General features: G+C 28.3%; 4 protein-coding genes across 6 annotated transcripts; 2 read left to right on the plus strand and 2 right to left on the minus strand.

Annotated features, from left to right (window-relative positions):
- Positions 1–434: 434 nt before the first annotated feature.
- Positions 435–8,834, plus strand: Gpdh1 (Glycerol-3-phosphate dehydrogenase 1). 2 transcript variants are annotated; one of them, XM_083094737.1, is made up of 8 exons: positions 435–594; positions 1,495–1,672; positions 5,244–5,384; positions 5,617–5,758; positions 6,170–6,282; positions 6,389–6,619; positions 6,858–7,057; positions 8,300–8,834. In XM_083094737.1, exons 1-8 carry the CDS (start codon positions 560–562, stop codon positions 8,349–8,351), a joined length of 1,092 nt encoding a protein of 363 aa, XP_082950863.1. In that variant the 5' UTR covers positions 435–559; the 3' UTR covers positions 8,352–8,834. The 2 variants fall into 2 exon arrangements, with proteins under 2 accessions (XP_082950863.1, XP_082950864.1); XM_083094738.1 differs by having other exon boundaries at positions 8,209–8,338.
- A 732-nt stretch (positions 8,835–9,566) lies between these two features.
- On the plus strand, positions 9,567–17,377 carry LOC145968875 (glycerol-3-phosphate dehydrogenase [NAD(+)], cytoplasmic). 2 transcript variants are annotated; one of them, XR_014437903.1, is made up of 9 exons: positions 9,567–10,005; positions 10,890–11,070; positions 15,445–15,585; positions 15,659–15,800; positions 15,946–16,058; positions 16,141–16,371; positions 16,538–16,737; positions 16,958–17,040; positions 17,205–17,377. XR_014437903.1 is itself a non-coding variant. In XM_083094739.1 (8 exons), exons 1-8 carry the CDS (start codon positions 9,959–9,961, stop codon positions 17,230–17,232), a joined length of 1,083 nt encoding a protein of 360 aa, XP_082950865.1. In that variant the 5' UTR covers positions 9,581–9,958; the 3' UTR covers positions 17,233–17,377. The 2 variants fall into 2 exon arrangements, 1 of the variants encoding a protein (XP_082950865.1); XM_083094739.1 differs by lacking the exon at positions 16,958–17,040 and having other exon boundaries at positions 9,581–10,005.
- On the minus strand, positions 10,741–15,168 carry Tpx-4 (thioredoxin peroxidase 4). The gene is made up of 5 exons (XM_083094740.1): positions 14,861–15,168; positions 12,548–12,704; positions 12,096–12,313; positions 11,877–11,952; positions 10,741–11,689 (listed from the first exon to the last, which is right to left on the minus strand). The coding sequence occupies exons 1-5, from the start codon at positions 15,151–15,153 to the stop codon at positions 11,561–11,563; spliced, it is 873 nt and encodes a 290-aa protein (XP_082950866.1). The 5' UTR covers positions 15,154–15,168; the 3' UTR covers positions 10,741–11,560.
- Positions 17,378–17,401: 24 nt separating the features above from the next.
- On the minus strand, positions 17,402–18,600 carry LOC145968878 (complex III assembly factor LYRM7). Its single transcript, XM_083094741.1, has 5 exons — positions 18,440–18,600; positions 18,184–18,256; positions 18,044–18,114; positions 17,776–17,857; positions 17,402–17,686 (listed from the first exon to the last, which is right to left on the minus strand). Exons 1-5 carry the CDS (start codon positions 18,461–18,463, stop codon positions 17,559–17,561), a joined length of 378 nt encoding a protein of 125 aa, XP_082950867.1. The 5' UTR covers positions 18,464–18,600; the 3' UTR covers positions 17,402–17,558.
- Between the last annotated feature and the right edge of the window lie 249 nt (positions 18,601–18,849).

Genomic DNA, 18,849 nt, shown 5'->3' on the forward strand with positions numbered 1-18,849 from the left:
ACGGTATCATTTCTTAAAGAATTATATATTGAAAAGAAATTTTTCTGCGCAAATCAAATTTATAACAAACATTATTTCCAATTAATTATTTATTATTAATTTAATATATTATTAAAACAAAGCATTTATTATAGAGAAATAATTATTAAAATTTAATATGAAACTGCTTTAAAGAAAAAATCTTTTAAAATATGTTGGAATTTTACTGAAAGTTCTATGGTTCTTTCAACCATCAAATAATAATTCTAATTTCAATAATAATAATAATAATTGTAATAATTTTAAAATTTCTTATCAAAACGATTTGAATTATTCACGAGGTGCTCGATATATTCAGTTGCTTTTTCCAGCTTGGATTCTCCTTGCGATCCTCCCACCCGGTCACATTCTTATCAGGCCGGTCTGCGATTGGCGTGCGCATCGCTCGGTCTTGTCCCTCGCCGTTTCTGGATTCCTCGGCAGTCATTCGTCGGCGTCCAGGCGAAGTGGTTCTCGCGTCGTTGCCTCGCTCAGTCTCCTCCTCTTCTCGTCCGCGTCAAACGGTGTCCTTGAGCGCGCCATGGCATCTGTGTGCATCATCGGCTCTGGTAACTGGTGAGTCTCCAAAAAAGAAAAGGAGAGCGAATTTGAAGGAGCGCGAGAATAAATTACGAGAAAGAGAGTGTCGACGCGCGTGATGGATGGCAATCGATTCGCACGTGCCCCACGCACATGCGGACATCGGCGCACATTTGTTTACTATGCGCGTGCTCCGATTCATCGTATCCAAGCTGATGTAGAACTGATGACAAAGTGTTTTATTCCACATGAAGCATAGAACAAAACTTGCATTATGCAATGAATAATTGACGCGTATTCAAAGATTATGATTACTATTATTACGGTTACTCGATATTCTAGATTTACAGATTAATATTATTATTTTATAATTATATTACTTATTAAGTAATTAATTTATATTTAATTACTCGATGTTAAGTAGGATGAATATTGATAACCGATTAAACGTTTGAAGAGTCGTCTCAAGTATTATTGCGATGTAGATTGTAATTGCATAATACACAATTGTAAAGATTATACATCAGTGTAAGATTGTACATCATGAGAAAATTCATAAATTATTAATTTATAAAGAGGATATATGATGGGAATTTTAATTCAGCCAAGAATTGAGAGAAAAAATACAGAAATTAAATTTTTAAGTTAAAATTAAATTGAAAACAATCTTTTTTTCTCAGTTGTATTTACAGTGATAATAATTTTATTATTATATGGAATATTGATACTTTAATGAGAATATTTAGATACTTATTTCTTACAGTAATGTGTGTTAAATACATTGAGGATTTTTATACGTAATACAATAACGTTAATTTTTTATAATTGTCGACATACTAGTATCACTTTATTTTCACTGATACATATAATGTCTTCAATTAATTCTCTCTTGAAAAATAATTAGAATACTAATCACAATTGCATGTATTCACATAGGGGCTCGGCTATTTCGAAGATAGTCGGCGCAAATGCGAAAAAACAAAGCAGCTTTGCCGATCGCGTCACCATGTATGTTTACGAGGAAATTATCGATGGAAGGAAGTTAACAGAAATCATCAACGAAACACATGAGAATGTTAAATATCTTCCGGGACATAAAATTCCTGAAAATGTGGTAAGATTATATTTCTCGATATATACTAATTGACGTATCTTGTAAGATGATTCTAAATGTTTAATTTTGAATGTTTATTTTTATTGTACATTTATTTTTCATAATATTTTTATATTTTTATTAATTACTATTTTTATTTCTTAAAGATTTATTTTATATTTTTTCTTTAAATATTTATATATCTGTGAATTGAACTGTTTATCTGTGAATTGACCTTCAGAGTTTCGAAATGTTTAGATTTTGCATACTTTGAATATCTCTACTATATAGAAGTTCCAAGTACAAAATCGCGCTAAGAATCTCTCTCGTGTTTTTAATTTCTGACATTTCTCAAACAAAAGATTGAAGAAATATGTTTGATTCCAATAATCATAGTTTCAGTTAGCGATATGAATTAGCGAACTTTGGAGTTTCAAACTCTGATCGCGATCAAGATAATTTACTGTGTGCGTTCCGATATCGCACTTCTCGTTATCAAATCCTCTTTTGCACTCCTCTTTTGAAAAGTTTATCAGTTATGATATGTCAATCAATGCCCAGCATTCCTAGCTTCAGAGACTTAAAGCGTCAAAGTTATATATTATAGAAATTTCACATATACAAGGACAAATAGTATAATTTGATATCACACTGATTATTTCCACTATTTTTTATCAATAATATTTTTATCATATACTTGATAATTTTAAAGGCGAGCTCTTCTCACATACTCATATTTATATATTCATTTCTTATCTTTAACTTACTGACACGTGGAAGTAATTATTTTACAGAAAACATATTTTTTATTTATTTTGCTTGTTTATTATTTTCGAAGGAACGATAATTAAAACTTCTTGAAAATTACTACTGAACCTTGATAATATATGTCAAAGTTTCTTTTATTTAGAATTAATTTATACATTGATGTATTTTTCAAATCAGCTTTTTTATAAAGTGCTAAATTTTTGTAGATCGGTTTTTATAAAAAAATAGCTTTTGATAAAAAAGTTTTTTATAGAAAAACTGAATAAAGAGTGCTCGCGACATACATATACAAAGTATGCCATTTTAATCGATACATTTCTCTGAAACTAAATGAGATATGAAAATGCGATTTTTGCAGCATCACATGTTTTGCAAAGGACATATTTTTATTAAAAAAAAATTGTTCCTAAGCGAAAAGACGCCCTATTTTTTTAAATGAAATCAAATGTTTCATGAACATCTATGTTTAAAACCTTTCTTGCGACGAATTTAACGACCTATGACTCTAAGTCATTCAAGGTCATTAACACATTCAGTCCTCTGACAAAAGGCCATGCAAAGTCATCAGCGGTAGTTCCTGTGTTAAAGATAGATGATATGGACAAAAATGTGCTTGTCTCAAGCACTGAATAGACTAAGGAAAATACCTAATTATTACTAATTTTTCAAAAACTAATCGTAGGAATTATTTAAATTTTTAATTATATATTATATAAATCATACATACAAATGATTGTTGTATGTAAATTTAATATACATACTTATATTCTTTGGCCTTTATTAATTTTAATTAATTTTTAATAGAAATAATTAGCATGATCATATAATATGATTTACTATGGAATTTTATAATACTGAAACCTTATACATATATATCTTTTTAAGAAATATCCCTCCTTGATAAAAATCGCTGCACATGTATGCGCAAAGCTAGCTAAGAATAACATGTCTTATAAATATTTATCTTCTGAAATATTATAGATTCATTCGGTTAAGTAAGAAGACATTAAAAAGAGCAGAAAAGAAACCAACAATATAACGTATGTTCTTATTTTTTTTTACTTTTTTAAAAAATGTACAATATGTTTCACGCATTACTATTTTTCAATAATGTTTTTCTGTTGTTCTTATTTGACGCAAAATTTTTCTATTCTTTCACGTTTGATTAAGATAAAATTAATATTTGGTTGAGAGAAAATTAAAATTGTACATCTGGAAATATGTATATGTGAATTTTAAATATTCGAAAAATTTGATTAATTAGTACGATCAAATAAAATCTTAAAGAAAAATATATTTAAAAAAACCTACATGATAAGAAGATATATGATAGGAAAAAAGAAAAAAGCGATAATGTAATAAGAATACATGAACGAAATTAATGATTTTATTTAGTCAGATTGAAATCGCATACAGTAGTCGCATATAATAGTTCAAACCGGTTTATTATTAACTATGTACACTTTCACGTCCTTCTGTATAACTTCTGAGAAATCCGATATTTATAAGTCGAAACTTCATAAAGATATAGCAAGGGATAATGAAAAAATAATATCTAACAAGATCTATTCTTATAAAAATATAAAACTCTGGACATTTACATTTTTACGACATCGATGATTGAGAAGTCCAAGGTTTAAGGACTTGAGTTTATATTCAAGGATTTTTCATAGAATTTCTAAGAATAATCAAACCAATGAAATTGAAAAGAGCTATTTTATTACAAAATTAATAAAAATCCCGTTTTTATCTATAATTCAATCATTTTTACTTTTGTGAAAAATAATAATATGCATATATATATTTGATTTAATTTTTAATGTATGACAATCTTTTTAATTAAGTTTCTAATTAAATTTTCATTGATTTGTATATGTAATTTTCTTTCCTATCAGGAAAGAAAACAGATGAAATCATATCTCTCGAATATTATTACCTCTATCTTTTATCTCTTATTTGAAAACTATCAATACTGTTCTTCTCGGATATACATATTTTAAATTTAAAAAATATGATGAAAACAGTTTATGGTTTTGAAATATTTTACGTACATGTGTATTAATATATTATTTTTCTTACATTTCACATATTTAAAAATAAACTAATTACTTATTCATACATATACATATACATATATATGTATATATGTATAAGTATATAAAAATATAATTAATTTATTTTTAAATGCGTAAAATGTAAGGAAAATAAAACCATATTAAATGCACATTGCTCATATTTTCCAACATTTCAAGTGATTCAATTATAAAGCAGCGTTCAAGGTCATATTATTTTTCATACTCGCGACGATGTAATTGTTTTTGTTGTCATTATGAGTTGATAATATCGAAAATGCCTTGTTAATTGTAATTCTTTCTGATGTAATTTAGTATTTAGAATATTTTAAAATCATACCAAATGTTTTTTAATGATAGATACTTTAACCAATTTAGAGATTTTTCTTTTTAGTGAAAATATCGAGACATTAATAATTTTTGAATTAAAAGTAATTGAAAAAGAAAAACTTTTCATAAATTAAATCTTGTAAAATTATAACGTTATTAAAATTATATTCTTCGATTATTGTAGATAGTTAATTTTAATAGAATTTTAATTTGATGCTTAGTTACAAAAAACATATAATGGAAAGAAATAGAAACTTAATAAAAAATAATCTTTTTTCATTTTTTCATTGAGGAAAAATTGATTTTTTAAATTGGCTACAGAATTTATTATTAATAAGATTTCGAATTTTGGAGCATTTTATATAGTATGTAATATATGACGTTTATATAGTATACAATATATAAACTATATATTATTCCAGATTGCAATTCCTGATGTGGTTGAAGCTGCGAAGGATGCAGATATACTTATATTCGTAGTTCCGCATCAGTTTATCCAAAGGATATGCAACACACTGCAAGGAAAAATCAAATCTACCACTGTCGGCCTGTCTTTGATTAAGGTACGTTTTAATCTTTTCTCTAAGCTTACATTATTCAAGGTTTAGTTAGAATATCTTCTCAATATTAAATTAAATCATATTCTATAATGCATTTTTTTATATTTTTGTAAATAATGATATTTATAAATAAAATATATAAATGTGTTTTTTTAAAAACATTTTAAAAATATGCAATTTATATATTCATATTAATCTAACTATATATAGATATATTCTGGAACTTTGTTGGCAGGGTTTTGACAAGAAAGAGGGTGGTGGTATTGAACTTATTTCTCACATAATTTCAAGACAGCTGCAAATTCCAGTCTCAGTCCTGATGGGCGCCAATTTGGCTTCTGAGGTAGCCGACGAAATGTTTTGCGAGACTACTATTGGTGAGAGATTAAAATCTAAATAACGATTCAAGATATATCAATTTAATCGCATAGTTTAAACAGCTGCCAATAAATTAAAAGACATTTCCTTAGATAATTTTCGCAACGATAGAGAAAAGAAACGTACAATTTCTGGCAAATATCATGTAATGAAAAACACATAATTGCAAAAGATATTTCCTAATCTAAATCGATTATATTTTTGCATAAGTTGTTTATTAACATTATCGATTCATTCATAGCATGCAATGTAGAGATTAATGCAGCTTTCAAATTGAATGAAAAAAATTAAAAATTAAATGTTATCAAATTACGGAAGACTTTATAAATCATAATAGTAATTTACATTTTTTAAGAATATAGATTTAACAGTTCGGAAATAAACTTTTCAATCTGAATCGTAATTCGCAGGCTGCAAGGACAAGACGATAGCGCCACTACTTCGCGACTTAATTCAGACATCGTACTTTAGAGTAGTGGTTGTCGAGGACGTAGATTCTGTGGAATGTTGTGGCGCACTAAAGGTGAAACCGATTGTTTTCAATTTCTATTGATTTAATTTTTATTCTAAGATGACTTTTTTAAGTTAATCAGACTTAGATCTTAATTGTATATATTAATGGCTTATAGAATATAGTTGCCTGTGGCGCTGGTTTTGTCGACGGGCTTGGTTTAGGTGACAACACAAAGGCCGCAGTAATCAGACTAGGTCTTATGGAAATCATCAAATTCGTCGGTGTGTTCTATCCGGGCGGGAAATTGGCGACTTTCTTCGAAAGTTGTGGAGTTGCCGATCTAATCACGACATGCTACGGCGGACGCAACAGAAAGGTTTCAGAGGCCTTTGTCAAGACCGGCAAGGTCGGCAACACAAGATATTTCAAGCATGCTTTGTTTTGATTAATTTTTTATTTTTAATTTTAACAAAATTCTCTTTAATCGATTAATCTAGTAAAAGTCTTATAATACCCGTTAGAGAAACTTTTTAAGAGTACAATGTTTCAACGATTTAACATATTATAATATATTCATACATATACATATCAGAATTTGAACAATCTTATAAATTGTTAAATAATAATTAATCGTGCATTTGCAGTCTATTGAGACGCTGGAGAAAGAGATGTTGAAAGGACAAAAACTACAGGGACCGTTCACCGCCGAAGAGGTCAACTACGTGCTGAAATCGAAGAATATGGAGGATGGGTTTCCGTTGTTCACGACAGTTCATCGTATTTGCATCGGTGAACTAAAACCAACGGATTTAATCGACTGCATACGTAACCACCCGGAACACATGTAAGCTTACAATTGTTACCATTAGTTAGTATTAAAAATGTGTTTATTGATTTAAACGTAAGACTAATTTAAACACACAATTAGTCCGCACACAAAGTTATAGATCAACTTTCACCGAGAATAATCTAGCTTTTAGAAAACTCAAAATCTCGTCGATCGAAACTTTTTCAAGTACTGTTTAAAATTTTAAATCGAATTTACGATTTTGGACAATAGCTCTATAAATTAGAATTCCGTTTGTTCATAAAATTATTTAAAATAATAGTAATTTATATAATAAAGTAATAGTAATCTATATAAAATAATTAAAAAGGATTTCATGTAAAATCCATTATAATTCTCTCGGATTGGTTTGGATTATATTCTAATTAAAATCTTGCAAATCTCTTTGCCTAAAATTTTCATGATTTCAAGATTTTACGGATTTGTATAATTTTGAAAATTCTACATTTAAAGGACTTTAAAATTGCACGAAATCAGAATCTTATCAAAAACTTCAAATCTTATAATTAATGAATTATTTTCTATGGTTTTAAAGATCTAATTTTCAAAATATTTTAATGTAAAGTGCTTTAAATGTTTACAATTTTGTTTTCATAATATAATATTTCTTATAGATTCAAAGATTCTATAAATATATTTGAAAAAGTTAAACAATTTAGTTAATAAAATTCCACATCGCGTTGAGCGCGATGAACAAATTGTTATACTTTACGATGAGAATGTTTGCATATAATATATATATTTTATCAACAGAAATTTTATTCAATGTTTTATGGACGAGCTAAAAGGTCTATAAATTTTTGATCGTTGATTGTTACATGCGTTGTCGACTAATTAATCATTATGTAAACTAAGAGAGAAGACAAATATAATTAATTATTTGTTGACGGAAAAATAAAACTCAGTTCTCTTCTGTCCCTCGTTTCCTTAAAGATAATATTTTCTTTTCTGTTAATCACATAAACTTAAGACTCTTCTTAATATTCTCTACTAACCAATTAATACAAGGCATTACGAAAACACTTGGATAAGTTTCAGGAATACATTCTTTATGTCGAAATGAAATGCATATGTGGGAAATGAACTCATTTTTCAAACTTGTCCATTTGTACTTTAGTAATGCTCTGTAATTCTCATTTCTTGATTAGCTGATGCGAAAGATATTTCATCCGGACTGACGATAAATAATGGAAATTGTGTCGGTCTAAAGGAGTTAATTCGCATTCGCTCCATATTTAGGGATGAAGACACCTCGATGACGCTCAAGTCTAAGCCCAAGTGCCACCTTTGAAGGTTCTCCCAATGTCGATTCTCGAGAGAAGACTCGTCGCATCATTCAATCAACATCATACTCGAAAGCGTGATGCTAGTTAAGTGATTTATTGAATTCGATTATCAGTTATTAAACCGCAGTAAAACATTTATTATCAAGCTAGAATACAATCGAAATAAGTTCATTTTTGTTACAATAGTGATAGTTTGATCACAACATTGACACAGCAATTCTATTCATTATGTATATTTTTTTGTATTTTTTTTTATTATTACTTATAGAAAAATACGTTATTGAATTGGAAAAACAGTTTTTTAATTCTTTCGTTGAAGAATTTGAAAAATAGTGTTGAATCAAGCAATGAATGAAATGAGCAAATTGGAGAAGATTTTGCAATGCACTCTCAAATGATGTTCGATGCAACTGTGATAGTTTATAGACTTGTGATTCTGTAAACTATAATAATTTATAAATTATTAAATGATATTTCTTGTTATTCAATATTATCAACTTTTTTTAAACATTTTTTTCAATTTCATTTTATAAAAATAAGTTTTTTAGATTTTCTAAAGGAATTTTTTGTAATGATTGTAACAAATACTAACGAGATATCTAGATATTTCTTTATGAGGAATCATTTCTCATATAATGTGTTTTAAACAAAATATAAGTGTTTTAATTATAATCATCATTAGATATATAATCGAAAATTATTTTAACAGGAAATTAAGCAATTTGTAAGCATTTAAAATTTACGTTTTAAACGACAATTTATGGTTCTTAATCTTCAAATTCTTTGATTTATGAGTTCTATGATTTATATATATAGATTTATAGAATAAAATATAATTAACTTAACACATGTTAAACATATTTTAAATATATTTAACTTTATAGATATTTATATTATAATTATAATATATTTATAATATATAATTATAATATATTTTAATAATTTAACTTTAAATAATTAACAATTCGATTAATATTTATATAGATTAAAGAATGTACGTGGCCTTATCTCTTCTGTCATCCTTCATTAAATCTATAAATTCAGCATAAAATTGAATGAAGGATACGTGTCCAAAGTTTTTGAGAAATGACATAAAAATAAAAATTTAGTAGTTAATGGACATGATATTAAATTGACTGAAAATTGACTTATAATCGCCATAAAGTTGACTTCTAAGTCGACTTATTAGCTGACTGACAGTCGACTATAGTCGAGTCATTTGTCGGCTGTTAGTCGACTTTAAGTTGACATTCAGTCTGATTTTGAAGTCGACTTTAGACTTTTTCTGCCGACTGACAGTCAACTAACAGTCGACTTGGTGCTGTTTGGGACATCATAGGTCAAGTTCGAAGAAGAAGAATTCGAGACCTTAACTCGTTATCATTATTATTGATGTATTGCTAATTTTGTTTACGACGCTTCGTCGTTGAAGCGTCTGCTCAGTTGGCTTTAATCCAGAGCTTGCGCGCGCAAACGCTAGAAAATAATTCACGATCGCTGCTAAGGTCAGCGGGCTTCTAAGTCAATCGGTCAGTTGGGCCTCGCGGTTGATCGATCATCGATCGGGAATATTATTTGGAACGACACTATCTAAAAGAGGGAAAAAAGAGACATGCCGGACGCGAAGAAAAGAGTATGCATCGTCGGCAGCGGCAATTGGTAATTTTCTTCATGCTAAAGATAATTAATTACGAATTAATTTATAGTATTTCTATCATTTTTGCTCGCTAATTTTTCCCCTTTTTATTGCTTTGTATTTATTTATTTATTGGCATATGCATGATAAAATATAAAACTTTATCTGAGAATGAAAGCTATATACTTCTTCTTCAGGTAAGTTTACATAATCATGAATTATAACATGTTAAATAATCACTGAACAGAAAATAAACTGGAGATCACACAAGATTGACAGGGTTTTATATAATGTTAAAAAATTATGTTTTCTTTATTTCTTTTTTTAATTAATATTTAATATTCAAAATTTCATTATTAATTGATGGTTTATATGTATTGAAAGTTATGTGTAATAAATTAAAACATACTACAAAATATTACACACATATACATACATACATGTGTGTGTGTGTGTGTGTGTGTGTATGTACACATATATCATGTTTTTAAAATATAATATTTGTATATTAAAAAATATTTATGTGTTTCATCTCTTGAATGTGTGTGTCAATAACCCAGATCGCAATTTTATTTGATCTAGTTTGCGTGGTGACAAACATACCGATGCAATTCTGCTTCTATCTATTGTTCCAAAATTAACTCATTGCAATTTCGAGGACGTGCACAATACGCAACTGCATAAATATAATAAATAAAAGATTTAATATTACAATTTAATTGTACTTTTTTTCATGATAATTAATAACTCAAAGCTCATTCTGATTGAATCATGTATATTTATTCATAATCATCATATTTGTGTGCTATTATATGAATCTTAATAACTAAGAGTTATATATATAATAGAGATGACAGCATATCATTTATTCGAAGAATCTTGTTATATATACGATGAATCGTTCCAGGGGCTCGGCAATCGCGAAAATCGTTGGGGCGAATGTCACGAAATACAATAATATATTTGAGACACGAGTGACAATGTATGTGTACGAGGAAATTATTAATAATGAGAAACTGACAGACATAATCAATACTCTTCACGAAAACGTTAAATATTTGCCTGGGCACAAACTTCCAGAAAATGTGGTAAGTATCTCAAATATATTAATATCTATTTATTTCAACAATTTAAATAATTTGATATTAATTGTAAGATCAGTGATGTTAGAAAAAATAATAAATAAATAATTTTAACAGCAATTTGTAATACTTTTACACATATATAAATAACAAATGAATAGATAACAAAATTTAAAATAATAATAATAAAAATAATATTAATATTAATAAAATAATATTAATTTAAATATCTGAGAAATTCAAGAGGTAACCGAGTACTCTAGATCAACGATCTTAAAAAACGAAAATTTGAGAAAAGAACTTTTTAAGATATATTTAAAAAAAAAGTTAGATTAAAGAATGTAATCTTTTTATTAGAAAAGCTCCTCGAAAATATAATCTGCTTCAAATCTATAAATTCGCTTTGAGGCATTAAATCAACTACTATTTAGGTAAAAAAAATCAGAAGCAAGGGAGAAATATTTGTATAAAATGTATAAAAAAAACTCGTTCTCGATTAATAATCAGTGGTAGTGCGGACGTAGACTTTTCCAGACGGCATAGACACACGATCGACACCTCCTGGGAAGAGATTGGGAAGATCCTCGTCCTTCACTGACGGCAGGATCATTACCTTCTCACCAGGCTATAATTATATCAGATTAGAATTATCGGTTATATCAGTTGTATTAAATTATTGTCATCGCAGTTATATTAAATCGAAGCTATTTATCGTCATAATCAGATAAATATTATCGCAAGAAATAATGAAGAGATAAGAATAATAATGAAAAAGATAAGAAGAAGAATTAAAAAGATAAAATAAGACTCACCACCCAGTTGGCGGGAGTTGCTACTTCTGGTCGTCTATCAACGAGCTGCAACGAATCAATCACACGCAATATCTCGCTGAAATGAGAAAATCGTATCAATTAGTATAAATAAATAAGATAGATAAATTTGTATATGCATATAAAACTCTTCTTTTCTTTCTATGGATGTATTCAATGCATCAGAATGCAAACAATATATATAGTATTTCGTCAACTTACTCGACGTTGCGTCCAGTAGAGGTCGGATATTGCATGGAGAGTCGCAGACGATGATCCGGACTAACAATGTACAGAGCGCGAACAGTCTCAGCGGTTTGCGGATCGTCTTTGCTCTGCTCATCGATCATATCCAGTTGCACGGCAAGCTTACGTTTATGATCGGCGATGATGGGATATGGGAAAGCGCCGGGAATGTCTTTGCAGTATGACTTAATATCCTATAAGGAAAATTAATTAAAATTATGATGATAGAAATAATTATAAACGAGATGAAAGACAAAGAAAATTGATTAATAATATAAAACCAATTTGAAAATTGAAGATAATAACAAAAGAGGAGAATGAAGAAAATTCGAAAAATTAACGAATAAATATAGCTTATATAAAAATGTGTATAATAATATAAATGTATCAAGAATTGCATTTCCTTATGTAGGATTTAATAAACTCACATTGACCCAGTCCACGTGGTCCTTGAGCTTGTCAACTGAATGAGCAAGCAGCTTGGTATTGCGTTTCTCAAAGTATGGCTGATGTACGGCAATACGACCCAATTCGGTAGTGCACACAGGAGTGAAATCTGCAGGATGGGAGAAGATAACTACCCATCTGCAAAAAATAAACATTAACAAAATTAAATAAAGATTAAAATTGTGTTGATGTTCTAAGAGAAAGAGATAAAACGAGGAAAAAATCAGATTCAATTATATGTAAAAAATAGAAAAATTATTAAATAATAATAATTATGCTACTAATATAATTAATTCAATATATACAATTTATATAATTATAAATAATATATATATATATATATATATATATATATATATATATATATATATATATACACACATAAAATTTAATATTATATATTACAAATTTAAAAAATATATAATTTTTTATAATTTTATATGTATATATTTCGTGTGTGTATGTGTGTGTGAATCAAACTAATTATACAAGATGAAACATTTATTTTATGATTTAAATTATCTCTATTATATGTTCAGTTCATGGAAACATGTTTTCAATGAAGTTACAGCTTATCATTCTACACATAAAAGTATTAAGATTAAAGTTATTAAATTTTTGTTAAAATATCTTCCGATAATTGCACGCGTAATAAAAAGATATGTATATATAATTATACAAAATAACTATGTATTACAAAATATACAAATATATCTCTACTGAAGATAACCGAGAATAGCAATCAAATCTTTGTAATATCATTTCTATTAACAAGAATAACATGTTTACGGCATCTTATTAGAATTATGTAATTAGTCGCGATTACGAGTCAAGTGTGATACTTTCAAATATTTCTCATATTTCTTATGTTGAATATTCGCCTTGGTCTTGTGCCAAGGATAACGCTCCGTTGTTGCAATCCATTTATTTCAGCTCATGATCGCCCTTCAGTTCTTTAACGAAAATTACCGATCAATTCATTTTTAAATCGCATTTGTAATTCGAATATATCGCACTTTCTTATACTTGATTATAATTATATTTAAAGCATTTTTCACTATGTAATTACAAGAATAAAATCATAAAATGAATCTAGTGATTAATAAATTAATCTAATGTCTGTATTGATACAAAGATATGTAAAATTAATGCTTAATAAAATTAATTAATAATAATATGATTAATAATAATTAAGTAATTATATTTGTTTACACAAAGTAATAAATTTTATAAAAGTTAAATAATCCATGTCATAATAATTTTATTATATATAATATATATTATATATTTATTTTATATTAATTATAATGATTATATATTATTATATATTAATTATTATATATTAATTATAATGATTGCTGTAAGATATAATTATATGTTATATTTAAAAAATATAATTATTTTATACACACACACACATACGCACGCATGCACAATTAAGTGAGATTAAAAAATAATAAATTTTATACATTTAGTTACATATAATTATTATGTATATATAGAATTATACATATAGATTAATAATCTTGTATGTATGTGAAATGTAATGATGAAAGAAGTTTCATCATTATGTAAAATCCGATTCTAATAGCTTGTTATTTACAACATCCTGTCAATAATGAATTATGGTAGAGAGGATTTAGTCTTGAATAATACTTCGCTGCAAATCATGCGCTTCAGGCAAATGCAAATTAAGTTACGATGCGCAATAAATCCTACATGATAGATTTTATAATTGCTCAACGTGTTTATTGATAGAAAATTATTACAATCGAACAAAATGTTGCAACATATATGCAATTAATTTTATAACCGATAATATCCTCTTTATCTCTCTCATATTATATCTAGCAATGTCGATTTTTACCTTGTCAAAATGTGATTCAAATATATAATAATGACGCAATTTTACAAAAGAATTTCATATTTTCTGGCATTTTCAATAAGTCTTCAAGAATTTGAAAATTAAAAAATATTTAGAGAAAAATGTATAAGATAATTGAAATAAATATATAATTCATGCATTTATTTTAAAAAATTATCTTATATATTTTTAAATCCATGCATTTATTTTAATTATCTCGTATATAAAAATATATAAGATAATTAAAATAAATGCATGGAATATAAAAAAATTCTTATTCTTTATCAATGAATGCAATTATTATATAAATTTTCGTTTGAATATGTGCAATAACAAATTACAATATTATAATAAACATATTAAAAAAGTAATTTTATATGCGTTTGTATATATGTGTAAAAAAAATATATATTATAAGTGTGTGACTTACGAGTTGCCCTGCCATTCATAAAAATCAATGGGACCCTGCGTGGTCTCGGCTTTAAAGTTCGGTATGATACTGTTAAGCCTCATTATTGCGTTGCCCTTGACTGGGTATTCAATGAAGAAATTGCACGATCGTGTATCTCGAGATGCTCGTGTGGTACTGATGACTGGGACGATTTGTAACGCCGACCTGTGCGCTTTATATACAATGCTCGGATCGCTTCTTATGATACAAACATCGTTATCTGGCCTTACTAATATTGATGTATGGATAATCAAATAATGATTATTTGACATCAATAAATTTTTGTTTCCATAAAAACAAAAAGTCTAATGTACGGCAAGCAGTTTCTCTCTTTCTCTATAACTTAAAAATACAAATTAATTATAAATATTTTTCCGAAATATTAAAAAAATAGTTTCTTTGATTTTTGTCTTTAATCAGATAATAATCAAACTGCCGAAAAGAGAGTTAAAGTCCTATCTTTCTGTTAGAAATTCTCGCAATTTTTTTACATATTTCTATAATATTTTATACCGTAAAATTTAACGCTTGGAAACTAATAAACTGGATAAATATTCTTCCAGGTTGCTGTACCCGATGTTGTGGAGGCCGCAAAAGATGCCGATATCCTTATTTTTGTCTTGCCGCATCAGTTTATTCGCACCTTATGCTCGACGCTGCTGGATAACATAAAACCAACCGCGATCGGTCTTTCTCTCGTTAAGGTATATTTCAAACATAACTCTCTTCTTCTTCAATAAATATATTAGACTGTAAGTTAATGAATTTGAATGAAAGGGTTTTGGACGAGGCGAAGGAAACAGTATTGAGTTGATTTCTAAGATCATTGAGAAGAACCTGAGAATACAGTGTAATGTCTTAATGGGTGCCAATCTCGCCAATGAAGTCGCCGAGGAAAAGTTCTGCGAAACTACAATTGGTAAATATTTTTTATAATTCTGTGTTTTTAAATATATCTGAATATATAGAATATAGATCTTTTAGATTTTCTGTTCTAATTTTATCCTAATAAAATATCCATCCAAATATTACGAAAATTATCTAAAAATTGTAAAAAATTACAGGATGTAAAGATAAACGATTAGCGCCGGTGTTAAGAAACCTCATTCAAACCCCAAACTTCCAAGTGGTTGTTGTAGAAGATTGTGAAACTGTGGAAGTTTGTGGAGCCCTGAAAGTAAGCAGATAATCTTGAAGAAATTCCTACGTACATATTACCTTTGTTTATCATTTTATAAATTTATTTCTTTTGTTCGTAGAACATAGTGGCATGCGCTGCCGGTTTCGTGGATGGTCTCGGATTGGGAGACAACACAAAAGCCGCGGTGATCCGATTAGGATTGATGGAGATGGTCAAATTTGTCGATACCTTCTACAGCGGTTCTAAACTTTCCACATTCTTCGAAAGTTGCGGTGTAGCAGATCTGATTACAACGTGTTACGGAGGAAGGAACCGCAGGGTCTGCGAGCAATTCGCTAAAACTGGCAAGGTAAGATCTCAATAAATTCTCGAAGATTTAAGAATCAGCAAAATGATACGCTTCAGCTTCGATCGCTATTGATGCTTCTGTATCATCGACATCACTTGTACTGACTTTTAAGTATTGATGCAATAATGCCGCATCAGTCTAATCTTGATATATATAATGATGACAGACTATCAAAGCATTGGAAGACGAATTATTGTCCGGGCAGAAGCTGCAGGGACCAGCAACGGCGGACGAAGTCCACGATATGCTGAAGGCGCGTAGCCTGGTGGACAAATTTCCACTGTTCACAGCGGTGCATCGTATCTGCACCGATCAATTGCGACCGGCGGATCTTATTGATCAGATTCGTAGTCATCCTGAGCATGTGTAAGATTTCCATATTAAATTCGCTATTCAATTAACATTTCTTGCACTTAGTGAATTTTATTATTATTGATCTACCTTAAAAATAACTTTTTAAACCATGTATTATTTTTTCATTTTGATCAAATCGGAAATCCTAAAAATGGCATTAAATTTTATATTATTTATCATTCTGTAACCAATTAACAAAAGAATGCTATTTTTATTGACTCTATTTCTTTAGATTTGCTCCAAAGACCCTTTTCATGTACTGAGTCCTTTCCTAGACGTTTGTCAACTCCTGTGATCTTCAAACTATATTTTCAAGTAAAAATTAACTAGATTAAATAGAAATTGCAATAACTACTATTTCACAATTCTCATTCCTTGCACACATAAATAATTATAAAATCTGTAAAAGATAAAGTGTAAACATAATCAATGTTACAATCATAGAAAAAAATATGTAAAGCAATTTTCATGTGTTACAGGATGAGATTAGAAGAGGGAAGTGTATAGTTTGTATATACTCAATTGGACTCTTGTAGGAACAGCCTGAGATATCAGAAGATAAATGATTAAAGCAAAGACTTGTACATACTCTGAGCACCTAATATAACTGTATTGCAGCAAATAAAGATTAACTTTAATTATATGAAGTAAATTTGCATCTTTTAATTAAATCCAGTAAATTTATAATGTCTTTCATTTATATTCATGAACAAGATACAATGTACAAGATACAATATTTACAAATATTACAATAATTTTAAATAAATATTTACAATCTACATGTAATTGCAAGCTTTTTTAATAAACTAAATATTTTTCATTACCTCAACAAATCATTGTTTTGTATTCTTTGATGTTGTGTACTTATCGCAAGTTTGAGTTTTGTTTTCTTTATTTGCATTACCTTTTTGCTCTTTGTACGGTACATTATCTACTAAGACATCTGGAGTGAGCCGCATTGCTGAAATATATTTCAATATCACTTATTAAATAGATGATACAATTATATAATATATATTTTTATTATATCTAATATCAATTATAACTTACCTACTCTTCCAGGTGCTGTTTCGACTACTTGAATAACAGTCGTTCGCACCTCATGTTCAACTTCCTGCGCAAACTTATTCAACTGAAACAATAATAATGCAAAATTTTTACATTAATTTTTTAAGTTAAATAAGTATATTCAATATGAAATCTTTAATATATGTACAAATATGTATAACTGCGTATATATAATACACTTAATCACAACAATACAATATTTTACACTAATAATTGTGTATTATTTTAATTACTAAAATTGAACTTGTACCTCTTCAATTGCCGCCTGGTTTGTAACATTTCTATATTTTCTGTATTCATCATTTATCTTCTTTCTTACAACTAAAAAACAAAACAGTAAGATATTATTTATATAAAAATGCATTATATAATAATGAAATATAAATTTACCTTGCAATGCATGCTCATCACCTTCAAATGTCTTCAATCTTGTTCTATGAAGTTTTTTAAATACTCGCAGAACCTAAAACAATGTCTAATTTATATTTACCTATTAGTCATGGAACCATCATTAAATTTTTAAGTATAAAATAATGATGTGATATTATGTTATTGCATTTGAATATAAATAATAATAATATTGAAAAGGAATACATCAGCGAATACTCTGAAAAAATAGTGATATAACTTTTTATCATATGATTACCTCTCGTCGCAGAGAGTCCCCCATTTATGCGGAAATCTTTCTAATTATTCTCTTATAAATAATTAGAGAGATTACTTTTTATTTATACACATAAAACTGTTTAAATATAATACTGTTTATCATTCTTAGGTTATGGTGTCGGGGAGACGCTAAAGCCGTAATCACACTATGGTTTGCGGACTCGGTTGCGGTTGAAATTGACCAATCAGAACAAAATAATTTGTCGATCGGCTACTGTGATTGGTCAATTCCAACCGCAAGCAAGTCCGCAACCCGTAGTGCAATTACGGCTTAAGGATGCTTTGAAGGGTTTGATTGACCAATCAAGACAAAAGGAATAAATATTTCTTTAACCTGATTGGTCTTCCCCAGCGCAGCCTTAAGCCGGTTATACAATAGCTGTCGTAAGT

Source organism: Camponotus vicinus, unplaced genomic scaffold (genome assembly GCF_025532165.1).
Source record: "Camponotus vicinus isolate PSW18456_S1 unplaced genomic scaffold, iyCamVici1.0 SCAF_3, whole genome shotgun sequence".
In the NCBI taxonomy this organism is placed as follows: Eukaryota; Metazoa; Arthropoda; class Insecta; order Hymenoptera; family Formicidae; genus Camponotus; species Camponotus vicinus.